At 44.7% G+C, this 19,795-nt stretch overlaps 1 protein-coding gene across 1 annotated transcript in view; it reads right to left on the minus strand.

The window, feature by feature from the left end:
* Positions 1-15,453: 15,453 nt before the first annotated feature.
* LOC311494077 (ERC protein 2-like) overlaps positions 15,454-19,795 on the minus strand; it is a gene marked incomplete at both ends in the record, with an annotated part of 113,134 nt that continues 108,792 nt past the window's right edge. The window contains one exon of the mRNA XM_084552933.1: positions 15,454-15,480. Coding sequence (XP_084409059.1) covers positions 15,454-15,480 — 27 coding nt within the window. The remainder of the gene's footprint in view (positions 15,481-19,795) is intronic.

Consider the following 19,795-nt stretch of genomic DNA (forward strand, 5'->3'; position numbering starts at 1 on the left):
ACATCCACTCCGCTGGCTGACACACAGACACACACGGACCGACACAAAATTCATGCCTCTAAAACCGGCCCTCTTATAAACCCAGTGCCAAACATCAAAGGGAGTAGCACACCTTAACACACCTCAAAGGCACCAGAGACACACAGTCGAGCATGTGTGCAAACACAGACTCGCACACACGCACACATTAAAACATTCAAACTCAAACATATGCACACTCGTAAACTTTAAAGCATGAAGGATTTTCAACAAATGGTCTGAGGGTCAACCCTAGGCCTGGTACTATCTCATGTTTCCAAACAGAGTAAAAACCTGCCAGGGCTTTCATAAAAATCTTATAACTGTTAAACACTTTTATGTTTGAGTCTTTTAAAAAAAAAAACAACAAAAAAAAACACGCTGTTGAAAAAAGTTATCAGCGTCTGAAAATAAGACCAGGAATCTGATGTTTTATCCTGAAAAGCTGCTTTTTGGAAATTCTTCTGCTGACAGCAACAATCTACTAAGTATGAGAAGAGTGTTATAAATGACAGCAACATTATGTGGAATGAGGTTCTCTCCAGCTCTAAGCTCGGTGTAATTCAGTTCCCACAATTTGCTCATTAGCTCTGAAATTTCATCATTGCTGCAACTTAGCACATGTCAACTTCAATATCTGTGCGCTGCATCAGCCCGAGCCACGCACCAACACACACATGTGTGCATTATTTTAATGCCGCAGGTTTTTGATCGCTCGCTGCCTCTCGCAGAAGTTTCACATTCTTGGATATCCATCTGTCTTTCTCAGTCATCTCATGAAGGTTAAGAGGTGTGCTGCCAAATTACAAGACCGGGCTGAGAGATTGAACTCAAGCTCTTTCATTCTTTCCAGCCAGCAGAGGTGTACGTGTGCGTGTGTGTTGTGAGTGCACGAATGCTGTGTGCACTTCTGCACATGTAGATTGGATTGCAGCTCTTTGAAGCCATGCCCTTGCCTTCATTAAACACAGTCCTAGAGCCTGGAACAGCTTTCTGGGAATGTGTCAATAGCTTGCACAGAGACACACATGCAAAAAAAAAAAAAAAAAAAAACGAAAATGCGCACACACTACAGTGCCAGTAAAAATGACCAGCTCTCTTTGAAGTCTATGTCACTGTGCAAAATGATAAGATGAAAGCTGATCATCTCCCCTTAAAAAAAAAAAAAAAAAAAACTCACAAAGCCTCAAATGCACACTGCCAGCAAGCCTGCACCTAGGCCAGGAGGGCCTGACGGGTGCCAAGCTAACTACTACATGCCACACTTATCAGCTGCTATCTGATTGGGCGGCGATTGTAAGCTCCCACTTGGAAATTATAGATTAAAAATGGACAAGATCTTTTGACAAACAAGGTCCTTTGAAGTTCTGTGGCACACATGGATTCCAGACCCAGAGATGACTTAAATGGGTGAAACTGAAAGAATTCAAGGTAAAAATCAATACAGACAAAGCCTCCAGAATGTCTTTAATTAGCATTGCACTGCTGGTCCTCCTTCAAAATCTGTACCAAGGTCGAGACGATACATAAGAGGTTGTTTTACCGGGCTGCAATTAGTTTGGAAAAGACGAAGCGTGAAATAAAAGCAAAATGACGGTTCAAATGACAGTCATGCCCCCCTACAATGATGTGGTCATTTGTTTTAGATAGTTATCCAGCTTTTTTTATAGTGCACATTTGGGACAACTTTTAAAAAATATGCTCTAAACAATCATCAAGGATGCGGATAAGATTAAAAAGGTAGGCAAAACACTGGGCTTCCTGAATTTATCTCTCAAGTGCCAAAACCAACTAGCTTGGAGTCATCTGAGCATCTGCTCAACAATCCTAGCGTGTGTTGCTACCTTTAGCGAAGGCTCAGCTCAGCCAGAGGAGTCTGACACTAGAAACTGTAAACAGGGTTCAAAGCGAGCACATAACTCTCTTGGTATACATATCACACACACACACGCACACGCAAACAGATAAATGAGAACCAGGTAAAAGGGAAGACAAAAGAGTTTGGGAACGGGAAAAGGGACATGGGAGGAAAAAAAGGAAAAGATATAGTGAAAGTAAGCAGCAGTAATCCTGGTTCCCTCCCTGTGGAGGCGTGGAGGCAGTGATGGAATGACCTGCTCACACGCATTTAAACAGGGGCTTATCCCAGCACTTTGATACACCTCTCTATAATTGCCTGTGTACATTTCTGTGTGAATGTTTAGAGTGTATGTGTGTACGTGTCTGCGTAAGTGTGCAGTGTTGTCTTGTCTGTCAATCTCGGTCATTACCTTTAATCCCGGGGATGACACTCTCAATCCTCTCTGTCAACCTGGGCCTTTGCAGCAGCACTCAAGCAAGGAACCGGGTTTAGCACTTGCTCACTCTCTCCACGCACACACAGCGGCACGCACACTCGCTTGTCAGGTAACACCAAAGCAGGTCGCAAAGAGAACAAAGCATATTTGCTTGCCAAGAAAAGCAAACAACTGTCCCACATCTGTATATGAATAAGAATGCGAGAGAGGGAGAGGGGGGACAGGGGGGAGAGCAAAAGACAGAGAAAGAGACGGACAAACACGCATGAACTTTGGACATAAAGAAAGAGGAAATCAAGCAACACTTCCTGTGTTTGGAAATTCAAAACTGCCACAAAGTGATGATAAGCAAGGAGGCAAGAAGGCTTATTCTGATCACTGAACGCCAACTACGCTAAAAAAAAAGAAATATCTGTAGCTATTCATTATTCTGTTGACTCCCCTCTTTTCTGCCCCTCTCTCCTCTCTAACTCTTCGTCTCCTCTCTCCCCCATTTTTCTTTCCACCAAAAGGGAATCCGAGAAATGTCCACAAAACATCTTTCACCAGTTGTTAATACTGTTTCTGCTTTGCCATGATAAAGTCACGGTATGTTGCCTCATTCCACCCGCGCACAGACACACACACACACACACACCCACCCACATCCGACAAAAGCGGACCTCATCCGCGCAGGCCTACAAACATTCGCACACACAAATGGGACCTTAAACCATTTGAACAGTTTGATAGCTCAAACTTCTGCCCTACTTGCTCCTTCATACGAATCTCTGACGTCAGAGCATTAGATGATAATGTCTGAGTGTGTGCCGTGGCAGGATGAGGCAGAGGTAGGTCTGACTGGGCTGACATAACAACGCTGACGTCACCGATACAGCGTCTGGCCTGTGATCTCAGTGGGTGTGTGGGTGTGTGCGTTCGTGAGGAAAGGACCAGCTGGCAGTTACAGCTCGGATCTGGCAACCCCTTAGCTGATCTGGCAATTACTGGCCCTTGTTGACCCCCTGGTATTGAGGGGAAATATGCTCTCAGTAGGTGGTGTGGGTATGTGGTCCAACTCGAACCCTCCCACAAGATCAGTGAGGCCTATCAGTATGAAAATGACGCTGGCCAGTGCGTTTGAACTTTATTGGTGCACAGAGGCAGCATTTTGTAAAAGCCTTTCTGAAGTTATTCTAATTGCCATTTTGAGGGAGCAAAGGGAAATCTAGGAATAGAAGGCAGAAAGAACCAAGGCTTGAGCAAGAGCAAGAGACAAAAAAAAAGCAGTAATTTGTAAAGGGCTTGTTTCCAAGTTCAAAGGAACGGGCTGGCCTTTTGTGTAAATGTGTAAAATGCAAGTTGGAGTTATTCCTTTGAACGTATGCACATACATACCCACATACATTACACAACGTACACACAAACAAATTATGGCTAAGCCTAGTTATTACCTAAGCAAACAGGGCTAGCCTGAATGGAATGCCTGCTGTGAAACACGCCACTTCCAGACACAAAGGTTTGCGTTACAACAGGGGAGCAGACACACGCGCTCTCACAGTTTCGACACGCACACACTTCACACGCACCGTGTGAGAGAAATAACTATGTGTATGTGTAATTAGAAGGCAAAAACAACACAAACACATGTTTGTATCTTGTTCTCTGGCCAACAGTTCATTTGCACTGCAGCGCAGAAGGTTCTACTAAGGCACCGTTTTTTGGTGCTGCTAAACACATGGTGCCTTTCTAGGCTAGCAGGAGGTCGAGGCCGGCCAAGGACGAACACCTTCACGTGTGTGGGGTTTGTGTTTGCACCGTGTGTATCTGTTACCGGTTGGGGAAATGATTCACAAAGAATAATAAATACCGTAATTATTGGTTTTGTTCTCTGATTGTTTGGATTTGATTTGCCAAAAGACGTTTTGCACTGACCGAAACATACTGTATGTGTACTGCATGTATGATATTTCATGTCAGCGGACGCACTTTCTTGGCTAGGAGTAGGACCTATGATATACAGCTAACAGTGTCACATTGTTGGTGCATGTTCACAGACTTCTTTTCTGAGTTACAGCTGAAGAAAATGCAAACAAATAACTGAAATACCTTAAAGCTTACACAGGCAGGAGAAAAATATCATTCTAATGAAATGAAAGTCAAACTCACTATAAAAGATTGCTTCATCTCTTTCCTGATTCACCTGCTACTGAGCATTTGTTGAATAAGTTACTTTGCATAGCTATCATCCACAGAGATAAAAACACGGAGAGATAAAAAGCAGGGGAGGGGGTGGAGAGAGAGAGAATGCAACTCAGAAAGAGGAAGGCTTCAAAATTAAATTGAGACGGAGAAGAGAAAGACAGATTGCATCCATTCTGGTATGCCATCTTTACGATCTGCCTGTGAGAGAGAGCGAGTGAAATTGAAGTCAGGTGTGGTGTGATGCCGAAAAAGCCATTTCCCCATTAGGTCTATGGAATGTCACATAAACAAATTACACAAATACTTTCTCTATAAAAGAAAGGGCGAGCTTTCTGTAACTGCGCAGTGAAACCCGAGCGGGGCTTTGTTTATGTGTGTGACGGAGTGTTTACATTGTCCTCTGCACCCATCCCTTCAGATGGGGAGAAGACCAGGCCTCCGACAGCTCTGCTTCTGTCACACTACCTGTCTGTCTGTGGGATTTTTGTTATGGAGAACATGTGTTGGCCCTGTGTGTGTGTGTGCGTGTTCTGCGACTGGGAAAAGCCAATCCGGTTCTCCGTCCTCATTACAACCAGCTTAACCACTCAACCACAAGTGATGAGTTCAAGGACAGAAGAAAACGTAAGAAGCCAAGAGAGAAAACAATGACGAATGGCCATGATTCTGATTTATGAACTGCCCGTCACTATTATTCCTTTGTGTCACACACTTGTTACAAATATCACAAACACTTCTTTGTCTTAACCAGAAATGTATCCAGTAAGTTTACTAATGCCAGAAACATCATACCTTCTTTCACTAGCCCTCGTGACTGATCCCGCCTCAAGACTAACAACATCCATGATGTTTCTGTGATTGTTGTCGACCTTTTCATTCTGCAGGCGCTTCTTTTGCCCGTCTGTGTCGTGAACGGAAACATGCGGCAACTCCACGGCTGGCGGACAGATCGCTTTGCGCTTGCGGAACTCTAGTGTTAGCCAGCTAACTTGTGCTCTCAACCCTGTCCGCGCTACTTCCCCTCCCGCCTTGCCAGATCTGGCCCGTCCATGTCGTAATAGAGACAGAGCTTTTAAATGTCGGTTACTGAGAGAAACTAAGCGGAATCCCCTTACCCAGCCAGCTTTTTCCAACTAGACTGGGGATTGAATCCAACAACTGTCAAGTCACAAGACCCATCTTTTCTCTCACTGTCAGTTTACAGAAACACCTGCAATGTGTGAATGTGTGCAAATCAGGGCAGACACCAACTAAAGCTGCCATGGTTCAACATCCAGCGACCCAACCTGATTTATAATCCTAAAAACCCAGAATGAGTGCACAGCAAACTCTGATGCTGCTCTGAGATCAGCACCGTGAGGACCACCCAGCAGTGGAGCTAATCCCATAGCTGCAGGGTTGAAGCCTTGCTGCAAGCACACTCTGACAGGCTAGGCCACTCCTGGATAGGATATTAGAGTAGAGCAAAAGGACAATGGCACCTATTGACGACGGGTGTTATGTTTTATCCTGCCATGCTCTGCCTTTGGTGAGAAAGAATTATCAAGAAAGTCTCTCTTGCTCAGTTGCCTCCCTCTCCCACCCTCAGCCAGCTGGTGTACAGCTCATGTTTAAAATATTTTTTTCTTACAGGTGGGTGACAGGAGAGTGTTTAAAGACCTGACCAGGTGTCAGAGGAAGATTAAAGCAGTGTCTTACAGGATTTGCATCTGAAAACTTGATGTCTGTGCCATATTTAAGGTCTTCTTGCGCCAATATAATGTCCCTGAAAGAGCAGTCAGCATTTTCAAAACACTTCAACATCCACTTCAATTTTTGTAAATCAACAGCTGAAAATTTTGATAAAAACACATTTTTTACTGCCCACTTAGCACCTAAGGTTACAGTGGGCAACCATCCCCACATTGAGCATCGCTGGCTCGACAGAAACGCACAACAGCCCACTGCTGGTTCTGCTTTAGCCAGTCAAACACACTCACATCAAAACCATAGCCAGCGGGGCTCCACAAGACACAGAGATGGAGAAAGGAGAAGAAAACGCAGAGAGGAATAGAGAAGGAGCGACAGAGATACAGTGATTCAAAGCAACCCCCAAAAGTGGAAACCTGGGAATAAACAACCAATCAGAAAAGAATCGCTGCCGAGGCCAATCAGAGTGCATTCCAACGAGAATCCTCTCCAGACCTGACCAACAAACCCCTGGAGGTGTACACAAAAAAATAAGACGCATACACAGTGTGAGTGCTAGATACACAGCAGCATCCTAACTAAGGTCCTGACCACGTCTAGCCTTAGTAACACTAAAACTCTGGGAGTCTGTGTTCAATCTACCCCCAGTCTCAACAGAACTGTACATACGTGAGTTTGTGCGTATGCGTGTGTAGGTGGGAGGGGCTTGGGGGTAGCCATGATTCTATTGCCGACAGATGGGACTGACGTCTGGGCTCATTCCTGGCAAGGATACCACTATTTTACAGAGAGAGGATAGCGCCAAGACAAAAAAATGTCAGAATTTGTATGTGTACGTGATGGTACTTCGCCGAGTTTGTCAAACAGATAGACTTCTTTTGGTCTGGAGGCGTAAGAGGACAACACACTCAACAGCAAGAATGCAGGGATTTTTGAGTGTTTGCGTGCTTGCACAAATGAGCCTGTGCTTGCCTACTTTCAATATTTGTGTGTGTTTTATGTGTGTATGTGTGTGTGCGTGCGGTTACGCCTTTGCCAGAGTGCGCACAGGGTTGCATGAGAGTGTGTGGTTGTATAGATCCCCTCTTGGCAGTGGCGGTGTAAGCCGAGGAGGGTCTTACATGGGCTTTAATCCTGTGCTGAATGTCATCGTACAAGTGTGGCTTTTCCACAGGCCCAGATAGGGATAGGAGCCGGAGAAAGAGAGGGCGATGGAACTGCGGCGCACAAGTGCAAAGACGTGTGCATGCGGCCGTAAGTGCATGCACGTATTGGGAGAGACGCCCACGTAAAGCAGCCTGACCCACTGGTTTGATGTCAAGGATTATAGCATTGACATACAGTACAGTGAGCTGTGAGGGACGCACAGAGCAGGTACAGCACTAATCTTCTTGTCTGAGCCGATCTAGTGACAGAGAGAGAGAGAGAGGCCACTCTGGCATCCAATTCTAAGGTTTCACTGGAAAACACAAGCTGGTTGAAAACGCACTACACAGCCCGACACGCTGAGCAGTGTTGGACTGACTTTCATTTGGGCCAGAAGTTTATATAGTTTATTTTTTTTTCAGCGAGGGGCCCAAATGAGAAGTTTATTCTGTAGCCCCAAGACTCAGGGACTTTAAAACATTTTACTACCCATGTCATATGGGCACCCTGCAGCAATAGGCCCATGACCCATTTTGGGATTTGAAGCCTAAGATCAACAAACGTTACGCAGGTCGTAAAGGTCGCCGATATAGAATGTCAGCAGCTATTCTTCTGAGCAAAGGAAAGCCGTCATAACTAACAGCGCGGCAAGATATAAATTATGGCGGAGAGTGTTGTTATTTGGACAAACATCAACACGGCACATCTTGCGTTTTACAAGCGCGCCAGACGCGGACGACCTTCGGGAGCGTGCTCGGCTAGCGTGAGAAATAAACTGCAGCCTACTGTTATACGAGGCCTAATTAGTGGTCAGCCCTTAATGTTGAGTGGCAGTCCAAAGGTTGTTGATGTTATTGCAGAAGTTCCGCGATAGCCCGAGTCGCGAAACCTCTGACTCTGCACCGGGATGAATTTCAGCGGGAGGAAACAGGTAAATTCCTGTTAGTTTTCCTCTTCAGTTCTAAAAGGAGTGTCTGATAGCGGCTCTGGCATTTCTATAACAGGGTAAGAAAATAGTGAAATTCCTTCTGCTATTACTTATTAAAATACATTTAGTGTTATTCCTCCGCCACAGTGTTTCCGTGGGTGTCAATCTTGATCATAAGTGTTTGCTTTCTATTAGGCTATTTAAGTGTACGTATGTCCGCATGCACGTGAGTGCTAGCGCTCGCAGCGGTGCTGTGAATTGAGGAATCGAAAGTGCCGCATGTTCCAGGGTGTGACATCCTTTCTGTGAGTGGTCACATATAGTAAAGTCAGCAGGTGTGAGTCCTCTAGTTTGTTGCGGCCCCCTCCCCTCACGCTCCCTCCTCCCACTCCCTGTCTCTAAATGTCTCCCTCTGCCCCGGAGCAGCGGCCACGTCAGTGATTGGCAGCCTAAGGGTGGGTCTATATGTTAAAAACACACAGTTTGGGGAACAACAGAGGCCTTACCCAGAACCTGAGGCTGTGTGGTATTTTTAGTGCTTTTAGTGTGGGTGTGCGTGCATGTGTCTATGTGTGTCTGCTAAAGAGAGGGAGAGCAAGGACGGCACAGGAAGTCTGAAGAAAATAACAGGTTTAAAGTGAAAAGACTGTGATTCCCTTTTCTCTGTCTCCAAATCCCAATACCTCCCTCGATCAGTGCCTCTTTGTGGATGTTCAGACTTTCTCTTTAGGATGTAATCCGCCTTGAACAGGGGATCTGACCTCCAGATCATGGCACTGAGAGGTCCCTTATGCACAATTATTTCGCTCTCTATCTCCCGGGCGCAGGCACGCACATGCACACACGCACAAATGCACGCAGGGGCTCAGAGTGCCTCCCCAGGTGCACGTTTCTCCTGAGGGGAAAGGCTTTTGTGTGCTGCCATCTCCATAAGCTCAAAAAACACCCTTTTAATCCTGCCAGGATCTCGCTCTCTTTTTCCCTTTCTTGATCTTTCGCTTACTTTCACGTACACACACACGTACACCCACACAACTGGCTGCCCAGATAGAGCCTGCCAAAGGTATTTAACTAATCAAACTATTTTCCCAGTTTTTCCTCACCGCCACTAGGTTCCACCACATCATTCAGAGTAGCTTTTTCGAATATCTTTGATCCAAGACAGAAACCCCAAGTGCCTGAGTGATCTTGTGGCTATGGCATTTGAAGACGTGACGGAGAAAAGTGACAAAGCGTAAAACATAAAGAAGAAAAAAAGGAAAGAGGGAGGCAGAGCGGGAGAGGGAAGTGAAAAATAGTGATAGCTCGAGGTACTGATTTATGACTGTGAGCTGGCTCGCACAGAGAGCAAGGAGAGGAGGACGGAGGAGTTTACAGACACAGGCTGAATCACACCTGGCATGTTCAGACAGAGAGGGGGAGATGAGGTAGTTCAGTAGAAGTATTCCAGCTTATAGCTTACTGTATTTACATTTATCTGTTACAATAATACAAATTAAAACTAATCCCATTTAAATGTGTACGCCCAAACAATCAGGATTAGTCACCTTTTTTTTTTTAATGGTTAACGTTACAAAGATTTTTTACAGCACAGTTTTAACGACACAAATAAAACAACAAAAGTAAAAAAAAAAAAAAAAAAAGCACAATTTAAAATAATCTCCTGCCAAAAGAGTCTTAATAATATTCAGCAGGACAAAATTTAATACCATCTGGGTCCCAGTTGGGTGATTTTGATGAGAGATAACTTCACAGTTGAAGAGATGGTTAAAGGACAAGCCTTTGAGTTCTGCCATTCTCTACACTCAATAGGATAGATATGGGTAGATGAGTGAAGGAAGAGGTGGGTCCTATATAATAAATTAGCTGCTAATCTCCTTAGATCTGCTCCGTTTGGCTGTGCTGCTAGAGTTGCCCACACAGCGCTTTGTAGGTTTGTTCTGATTAAAGGAGCAGCGCACACATGCAAATGTTCGCTGCATGGATAAGCACCGATGAGTAGGGATTTCCTCGGGATCACACGATTACAAAACCCAACGCAACACCGTTCCCGCACATTTGCAGGTCTGCATGAGCCCTTGTGTGTGTATGTGTGTGTGTGTGTGTGTGTGGCCGTGTCTCTGCGTGTGTAATGAGTGTGTTGTGGGTGGGAAGAGGCAGCTTACTCAGACAAACTGCCTTATGATCTGCACATCAGGTGTCTCGCTGCCTTCGCCTTCATAAGAAAGATCAAGAAAACCACACGCACCAAAAAAAAAAGACAGCACACGAATAAACTTGTCTCGCCTCGCAACATTGCCAGTCGTTCATTCCCCTCTTCCCTGTCTTCTCCTCCTTCTACTCCTCCGCCTCCTCCTCCTCTTCCTCTGTCTGCCGAGCTGAAGAAGCGTATCTGGGTCCTGTCTGTCTACAGCTTCACGTGCTGACAGTGACAAATCAACCCTGTCGCTGCTTTTCTACTTAAAAGTAATACTGTGCGTGGCATTTAAAAAACAATATGTTATTGCCGCATTAATCATCGTGTCCCAGCCGAGCCACGGTAGACAAATTACCCTTGAGCTTGATCTAGTGTTGAATGGTTTTCACAATCTATATTCTAATTTCGTGCAAAATGTCACATTCCTGCCATCCTGCCGGGGTGCCTTTGTGTGGTCTCTTTACTACAACACAGTTCCACATTGGTGATTTTATTATTTTGTTTTTCTATGAAACTGACAGACATAAAACCACTGTGAGTGCAATAGCAACACATTTAGTTAAAATCCGTAGGCTGCTCCTTCCCTTACTCTTAGACAAGGTTGTGGTCTCAAAACTTCAAAGATCCCGATTCTCCAAAGAAAGGCATGCAGCAACTCGCATCCTCACAAGACAAAAGTTTTAGAACATTATTTACATGTTGCTCGGGATGCACTGAAATAGATACAAAAGACGGCGCGCTCAGATGTCAATGCTGAGGTGTTGCTGAGTTTTTGACTCCTCTCCACTCATGTTCAATGTGGTGGAACAACCTTTGCCTTCCCGGACTAGCGATGCTGACAGCTGGCTGAAAGATGGCCTCGGTCAGACGCCTCTGCTGACCTCAAAGCCATGGTTCACTGATTACCAAAGACACATGGCCCTCGCGTGAGGACATCACCATACGCCCTAACCTTGCCCAAATTCACATACATTTCGGGGGCTCGGCTCACTGGCGACTAAAAGGCAGCCTGGACAAACACAGGCTGATAAAATATTGGATTTTTATGAGGCATTTCATGGCCCAGGCTTTTAAAACAGTCACAGTGAGCGGTAGCTGACATCAAAGACAAAATAAAACAGAATAGCAAATAAAAATGTTTAATGTACAGTACCGGTGCACAAATGAATTTACCCGAACAAGTTCTATTTTCACACACAAATCCAAGGTATGATTGATGAAGCAATGACTCCTGACTTCTCAAAGAATTCCGAATTAGACCAACGTCTTAATTAAGAAAGAGTTACCGAGTTATGTCGGGGGCAAGCATGTCTTCAATCAACTTGTAATAACACGCACCATCATCTTATAGTAATTAATGCCTGGGGTAATAGATGTTTGCGACGGAGATTCGACCTGGCACACAGTGCAGAAAAAGCTGGTCGGCTGGGCCATTTTCTTTGGAAGCCAACCTTGAATAAAAACTTACCGAAAATAATTCAGTTCTCTTGATATTTAATGCTTGGGATTTTGTTACAGGGATTTACTATGCCACAGTCAATATTGAGGTTTTTAATCATAATATCAAACTGAAGCACTTGTAAGAACGTTTGGTCTTAAGATACTGTCATCAACTCGAGGCAACAATGGCCGACTGTGACGCTGCTTCACGTCGCCCGAGTCTGGACCAAAACGTTGCACCTGGACACAACTACAAAAACTACAACCGACGGCCGACTGGCACAAACACAGTGCACCTGCGTGAACAGAAAGGACTCTTGATACCAGCAACCGGCAGTAGCTGAAGAGCCACAAACAGAGCTGGCCTCTCTGGTGTCATGCTGAACAGCTGGTCCACAGTTTATCCATTCTAGATGATCATGTCATTGTGAATTTGAGTGTCCAGATTAGATTAACTTCCATCCTCTTAGGTGTAAAAGCAAATTAAACCGAACACAGAAAGCGCAGGCCTTCAGGCGCATCCATTTTTGAGTGTGTGTGAAGTTGCATTGCTTACGTTCTGGAGAAACAAAGCGGTTTGCAGTGTCACACAGTTTGGGAACAAGAAATTCCAATTATGCAAAACATTACGTTTTAGGGTTGAAATACTCAGACTTTCAGGGTAACGCTGAATTTAGTTTAAGGCTGAGATTAGCATTAGGGTAAGGATTTGGCGGGTTGAAGTCATGGTTACTGAAAATCTTCAAGAAATCGCAATAACTCAAAGTAATTGCAGTGTGACGTAATGGAAATATGACTATGTGTGTGCGTGAGTATTATAAAAACTCTGCTTGCTTTGATTTCATGCTTGCTGACATTCAGGTTCTCTCTACGTTGCCAGGTCACTTTTGGTAATGAGGAGCCCTGAAATCAAACAATTAGAATCATTTAAGCATTTGAGAACTCTGAGAACAATAATATTATAAATCTATAATTCATTCACATTCATAATGATAAATGAGACTGAGAATTTACTGTCAGTTTCAGTTTCCCTCTGAGCTAGGAGTCTTTGTATAGACAAAACTGGGACACTTGCTGGCGTATACAATGCAGCCATACAAACACTGTATTCTTTGCAAACACAGCATGGGCAAATGAAAGCCATCTTCTTGACTTGTTTTAACCTGAAAAAGGCCCCACTCCTTCCTGCGTGCACGCACGTGCATGTGCGTGCGCGCACACACACACACATACACAAACATATTTCTGTCCCCACTTGGAAAGCCTCTCAGCTCCTTTTCGCTTTATTCAGTACAAATAACTTCACGGTGGGATAAAAGCATAATGTTTCCAGAAAATCCCCCCACTCTGCTACACTCTTTTGGCCCCAGTGTTCTCCTTCACTTTTTTCCTCCAATCCCCTTCTCTTGTGCTCTCTGTCCAGAAGGACATTCTTATTTCATTAGGGGGGGTGGGGGGGGGGGGTCCAGGAGGCCAGAGGGTAAACAAAACCTCTGTAATCAACAGCAGGACATACACAACCTTGCTGAGCCAATCAGAGTCAAGTGCACTTAAAGGGAGAACCATGGCTAACCAATACAAAGCCACACCTGCAAATCAAACTCAGCACTTAGGTTTGTGTGGATTTCAAATCACAGCCTAGCGCCGGGACTCAAGGTTATCCATAAGAAACCCTGATCAAATCTTGCATGCGTACATACATGCGCACACACACATGCGTCCCTGGCTATTTGTCTATCGGTGCTGTCATCTCTGTTTGCTCATATTAGGGAGGGCTCACTCAGGGACAGGATATGGGGATTAGGTCTGGCCTTATTGCGTTGTAGCTACATACCGCTGAATGGCTCCCATCTGTTCTCCCATACAGGATGGCTAATACACGTTAGCTGCGCTCGCGTAGCGCACTGCCAGAATAACAGCAGCGGATAGATGAGTAGCACTGATATCGCTAGCCACAACACCACTCCGCACTAAAGGCTAATGTGCCGGGCTTATTCTATTAGACTGGGATAAGAAGCACTAATACACACACACGTATACACACCGTTGTGGTATCTGATTGGAGATACTGAACCAGTAGGCTATTCGCGAGTCCGGCTCCGGGTTTACCTTGAGGAGTACGTGCTAGAGCGGGGCCACAGCGGGACTCTGACAAAGGTGGAAAGAACGGGAGTGACGGAAAAAAGATGGAGCGATGGAAAGAGAGGGAGAAAGGGGGCAGTGTGGTCTGTTTCATTACGGTGAATCCTGACACTGCTGCATTCTCAGCACACATGGACTGGATTATAGGCTATGTGGGCTGCTCCGGCACTGTATAGCTCAGCAACATGCTCTTGGACACACACACACACACATACACACACTTGCAAATGCACACACAAACACCATAGCCGAATACACAAACGTTTTGCGCTGCAGGAAGACAAACCATTTGCTCACATTCAAGCTATAGGACGCTTTAATCCCAAAAGCAGTGCTAGGGCAAAGTGCACAACTACTAAGGCATTGAGGTTTCGAGACAAAATCTGCTTGTGATGGTCCACCTGTGGATTACTGGGGGAAAAGAATGAGATGCACTGGAAAGTATGAGTATACCATACTGCCTGGTTTTCTCTCTCGTTCCCACATAGGCACCCTTTCCCTTTTCCTCTTTCTCCCTCTCTTGCAGAATTGCATATCTTTCTCTATATAATGTTTGCATTTGTTTTTGTCTGACTTTACCCTGTGTACACTCTCTCTCACACACACACACACACACACACACTAGCTGCAAGCAAAATATAACCCTCAGTGCGCAGACCTCTTTCTGCTCGCCTGTGTTCAAAGGCATCCTGAGCCTATGGGGGGCTTCGATATAAAACCCCCGAAACAGGAATTATGCTTTATGACTCGGCATTCTTCATTTTATGCTTTTCAACTCACAGCCCTTAAGAAAAGAAAAGCTTCATGACTGTTCTGCGTTGTATTGTAATTAACTACCCCACACACTGGCACACAACGGGGTGGGGTCGAATGGTAAAACTTTACAATGACTGAAAAAGTGTGGTGAGGAGAGACAGACTCATCCATCTCTGGTTTTTCTCACTGTGTCGTTTTTATCACCTATGGGCCCTGGTATGCTTGCTTTAGGCTGCCGTGTGTGTATAGGTCTAATACCACACCATTACCTATACGGCCACAGTGTGTATGCACCGCATGCAGTGTATGAGCACTTTACAGAAAGCAGCCATAAACCCCTGAATCAACGGACACTCTTGAGTCGACTGAAATTCACCAGCAGTGGAAAAGGAGTTGGGTTCTATTACACTCGCCTCTGTGAGAGTCGGGGCAATGCTGCGGTTACTGTGGTGCCATCAGTGTTCCCGGCTAATGGTGGCTCAAACCCACTGAAGAAGCCTTTGTGCAGAAGATCATTAGCGTATCTGGAACAGACATACAGTACTACCCCCTGGCAAGGTCTACATGAACTCTAAAATTAGTGGAAGGTGTAACCGTAGCCGTGTAATACAAACTTACTGCGCACAAATGAATGCAGGTTTCCACGGCGGTGGTCATCATGCCCATATTCCCTCTTCATCATCCTGCAAAGAAACAACGGAAACATGGCATCATCATACACGCGTCAGTTTTCGTGTTATGGATACTTCCTGTCAAAAGACGTATGTGACAAAGAGCAGTTTCCCTTCTAAAACAAACAATTTTTACTGTACATACTCTGGCCTGGTGGTTATGTCTTCACAAGTGGAGTCTCGTTGCCTAATCGTATGGTCTTCTTAAGCCCCCTGTGATGTTTAATCAAAACAGTCCTGTTCATGCTCTCATTCAGAAAAGCTGTGTATGATATCATGAAATGCTTTCCTCAGTGCAATTGTTAGAAACCAATAACTAAACACATACGAGGTTTCCTTGGGGCTGAAACTGTGCAGGCAAGAGCCCTGCTAACAAGAAGGCTAATTCACTTAGACACTAACATTATGACGGTAAGCGTGAACTGGCAGTGCACTGCAGCCAAACCCTTGCTTGCATAATGCTAAAATGAGCTCCGGCAAAGCAGAGGCTATGCAAATGTGACACCAGAGCAAAAAACACCAGCGCCTTGGCCGCAGTCCACCGTGGTTTTGGTTGAACTGAGTAGTTGTGACAAGCTTGGTAAACTCAGTAGGCTATAACTAAGCAGCTAACCTATAGATATAATGGCCTTTCAATGGAACACGCTAGATGCTAAATGCTAACGTGCAGTGAATGCCTGTGACAGGTCCTGTAAACAGAGCCAGACCTACAACTGCTCATTCTGCCAGGTTAAACACATAGACGCACACACACACATATACAGAGAGGCACACACATGCTGACAAACAGGCCAAATACCATGTGCTACTTCTCATAAACCTGAGGCAGGCAGCATGTTAAGGCTTAAAAAAAAAGAACAACAACCCAAAAGAAAAGGTTGTATAATTCTGTCTCTGATAAACACTTTATGGCTGTTTTCGATTTCCTTCCGAGGCCGCTGCCAAGTATCTGGCAGTGATGCTGGCATGCTGAAATGAGAACAACATGAACACAACGTGCCCGTCAAACTGCACACACTCCGTGCCGAGCAACAGGCCTAGGGTGCACCTCGAGAGGATAAATCCACTGCCTGTGCATGTCTCTTGTGATTAGATTTCACCTGCGTTCTGACCGAGTGCATCGCAAATGACATGGAGGACAGGGAGTGTAGTTAGAGGATTGGGACGGACTCAAAAACTGCGGCAATGGCTTTTGAATGACATGCGGTTTGGCTCCTCGGAAAATGTGCTCTTGCGTCTGTGTATCCACCATACCAGCGGACACATTTGCGCTTTTGAGTCTTAGATGTGCCCTGTGCTGTGTGTTTGCTCGAGCGAATGCAAAAAAAAAAAAAAAAAAATGTGCATGTGTGGTCACTGTTATGTTATTCATGGCACTAGCTGTATCTTGGAAAGGCATTGTGGTGTCTCGGGTGTGCACGGAGACCTTCATCATCATCATTATCATTATCATCATCAATCATCCCTTCGAGTGGCGTTCCGGGACGCAGCAATGCACTGAACCACTGGCCTGGCCTCGCTTGTATATTACATTTTGAAATTGGAAAGATGGAGGGAAGGGAGTGAAGGAAAGAATGATGGAGACGGTGGTTGGGAAGAAAATGCACCGGGAGCAAATGCAATGTAAAAAAGCGGTTAAAGAGGCAGAGAAGAGGTGCGATAAAAACAAAATTGAAGGGAAGGAGAGGCAGAACAAAGTGGTCAGGAAAAACAAGTAGAGCGATTAATCACATTCACATGAAAGCAAAAGGGCTGGGGTAGGAGGGTAGGGGTGGGAGTTAAAAGACATGTGAAGTCCAGCGATTAGAGATAAAACAGCCTCACCTCAGGGGCTTCAGTGATATTCAGACTGTGTGACCTGACATCCCTAATCAGCACCGCACACACATGCACACACACACCTACGGAGGACTTGCCCTGACCTTTGCTCAACTTCCCCATGAGGTCAAAGATCCAAATTGAGAAAAAAAAAGCCAAGCGGGGACACATTTGATCCCTCTCAACAGGGTCTGTTCGCTGCTTTTGTGTGAGGAAGAAGGACAATTAGAGAACTTCACTCTTTAAGCATCGGTTTGGTTGAATCTCATGGACAGAAGTGGATAATTCTGTCTTGGTATGGACATGCTGTTCCCAAATAAAATGAGCCTTCTCTGCGATTTGCCACATTAATATGGTCTTTTCTCGTGTTTCCTTGTTTTTTTTCAATTAAAACTCAGCCTTTTCTTAGTGACTACAGCATTTGCAGCACCAGCGAGAAGAAAAGCACAAGCAAGCCTATTATCCTTTCACATACTGTAAACACTGTAAGGAAAAAAAACACCATGAGCAGATGTGCAGCAACAATAAATAACATACAAACCAAGAAATGAACTCTGCAAAACATTTGCAGCTGGATGATCCATACATGGCCTTGATTCATTTGATCGCCCTGCTAAAGCCAAGCTTTTCACTGTGCGCCTTGTCTCGTCGTACGGTTTGACACCGGGAAGTGGAAGGCTACTCTGCGTTGTGGAACGGCGGACACACATCGCTCTTGCCCCACCACAAACGTTTATCTCTCCACTAAGTTTGAGCTGCGTTTTTTTTTTTTTTTTTTTTTTGCCAAAGTTTACACAGCACGGTGGTCTGTTCGATGTCTGACTTTGAAAAACCGGGGGCCATTTAAGTGCGTGACTGGGAAAGCTCACATGTGCAGGCATCTCCAAGGAAACAGCAGTGACTACTGTTGCGACTCCAGAGGTGCATTTGTCACTGCTATCTCTGGTTTGACAGCCACCAGAGGAGACACATATCTTAAATTCACACAGAGCAAGAAAGGTTTAAGGAATTAATTTAGCTTAATACATCGACCAGGTTACATTTGAGTAATTGTATATACGCATATGTAGGCACTGTCTTGTCTTGCACGACTTCAGTTTAACTTTCATTTTCACGCTACAGGAAAAGGATGAGCCATCAAAATCCTTCTATAAACAAAATAATTTATCTTTCATCGCGAGTATAATTTAGCCAATCTGCCCAGATTTATGACTTATTTTTATTATTCTGGATGCTCTTAGCAACATTTCCCAGCAACCCTAATAATACCTTCTTTGCTAGCCTTTTTTAACCCGACTTAAAAATGTGAAATATCACATGCAGAGAGCTACTGTTTCAAATGTCAAACACTATAAACACTGCCGCAGTAAAACAGCGCTGGGCAGTCATATTGAAGCAAAGATATTTATAAGTACGAAGTGACATGGAGTAATGTGTGATAATAAAATCTGAGCCCCTGCTGTTCACAGTTTAATGTAAACCCTACCGCTGGTTTCAAGTAATGCACAAGAACAATGCAGCTTAATAGCTTGATGTTATTATTTTAGCAAGTCGGATTTAAAATATAACATAATATACAATAATAACCACGCGGCGAAGCGTAAATGTGGTCCTCGTGGAGTTCCAGTGTGGTTTCAGTGGAGGCTATGCCCCGTATCGGTTTCCTCCCTCTAAATTTCCATACACTAAAACAAATGCTAAATCTTCAAAATTAAATATAGATTCATTCCATGGCTGAGAAGAATTCAAGCGCGCACACACTCCTCTTAAATCATGTGTGCATGAGATTCCTGAGTGAAAAATGTGCATATGGGCGTCAATCAACCCCAGATCCTTACATTTTCATTGGAGATCTTTCCACAGGCGTGAATGGAAAAAAAAAAATATATTAAAACCAACTCTCCCGTCCTCCCGTATGTGTGTGATGATGCATGGACATTATTGTGTGCTTTTAAGCACATGTGTGTATTTTAGAGTTATTATTAAGCACAGGGGAACCCCGGTGCATGCGTGGACTCCTATGCAGTTACAGGAATATTTATAAAGTCTAGAAACACGCAATACAACATATTAAATAGAACAAATGTGGATTTAGACACAGGTGGAAATCCCCAGGTATTCATGTTAAATCACCATAGACGTACTCCCTCACACACATCTGCATAGTTTGGAATCCCCCCAATCACTGATTCTTGACAACAATAGAGCTGTGATGAGTTTAAATTACATTCAAGAAGCGAGAGGCTTTTATGAGCAAATGGAACGGCAGCGAAATCTCCTCTATCTTCCTTTGAAGATAGCTTTCCCCTCCCATCAGCAGTTTCATCTGAGTACATAAAGCTCAGGTGTGAATCTCCACGCCTCTGCACACGCGAGCGCGCACGGGCAGGGCAAGCGCATGCACACTTGGACGCTCACGCTGGCATGCAGACACTTTGTGCTGACAACAACAACAGTTTGTTCTTCCTTAGCCGCCTTCAAACGCACACATTAAGTCTGTCCTCGGGCC

Source organism: Chelon labrosus (assembly GCF_963514085.1).
Source record: "Chelon labrosus genome assembly, chromosome: 10".
Lineage (NCBI taxonomy): Eukaryota > Metazoa > Chordata > Actinopteri > Mugiliformes > Mugilidae > Chelon > Chelon labrosus.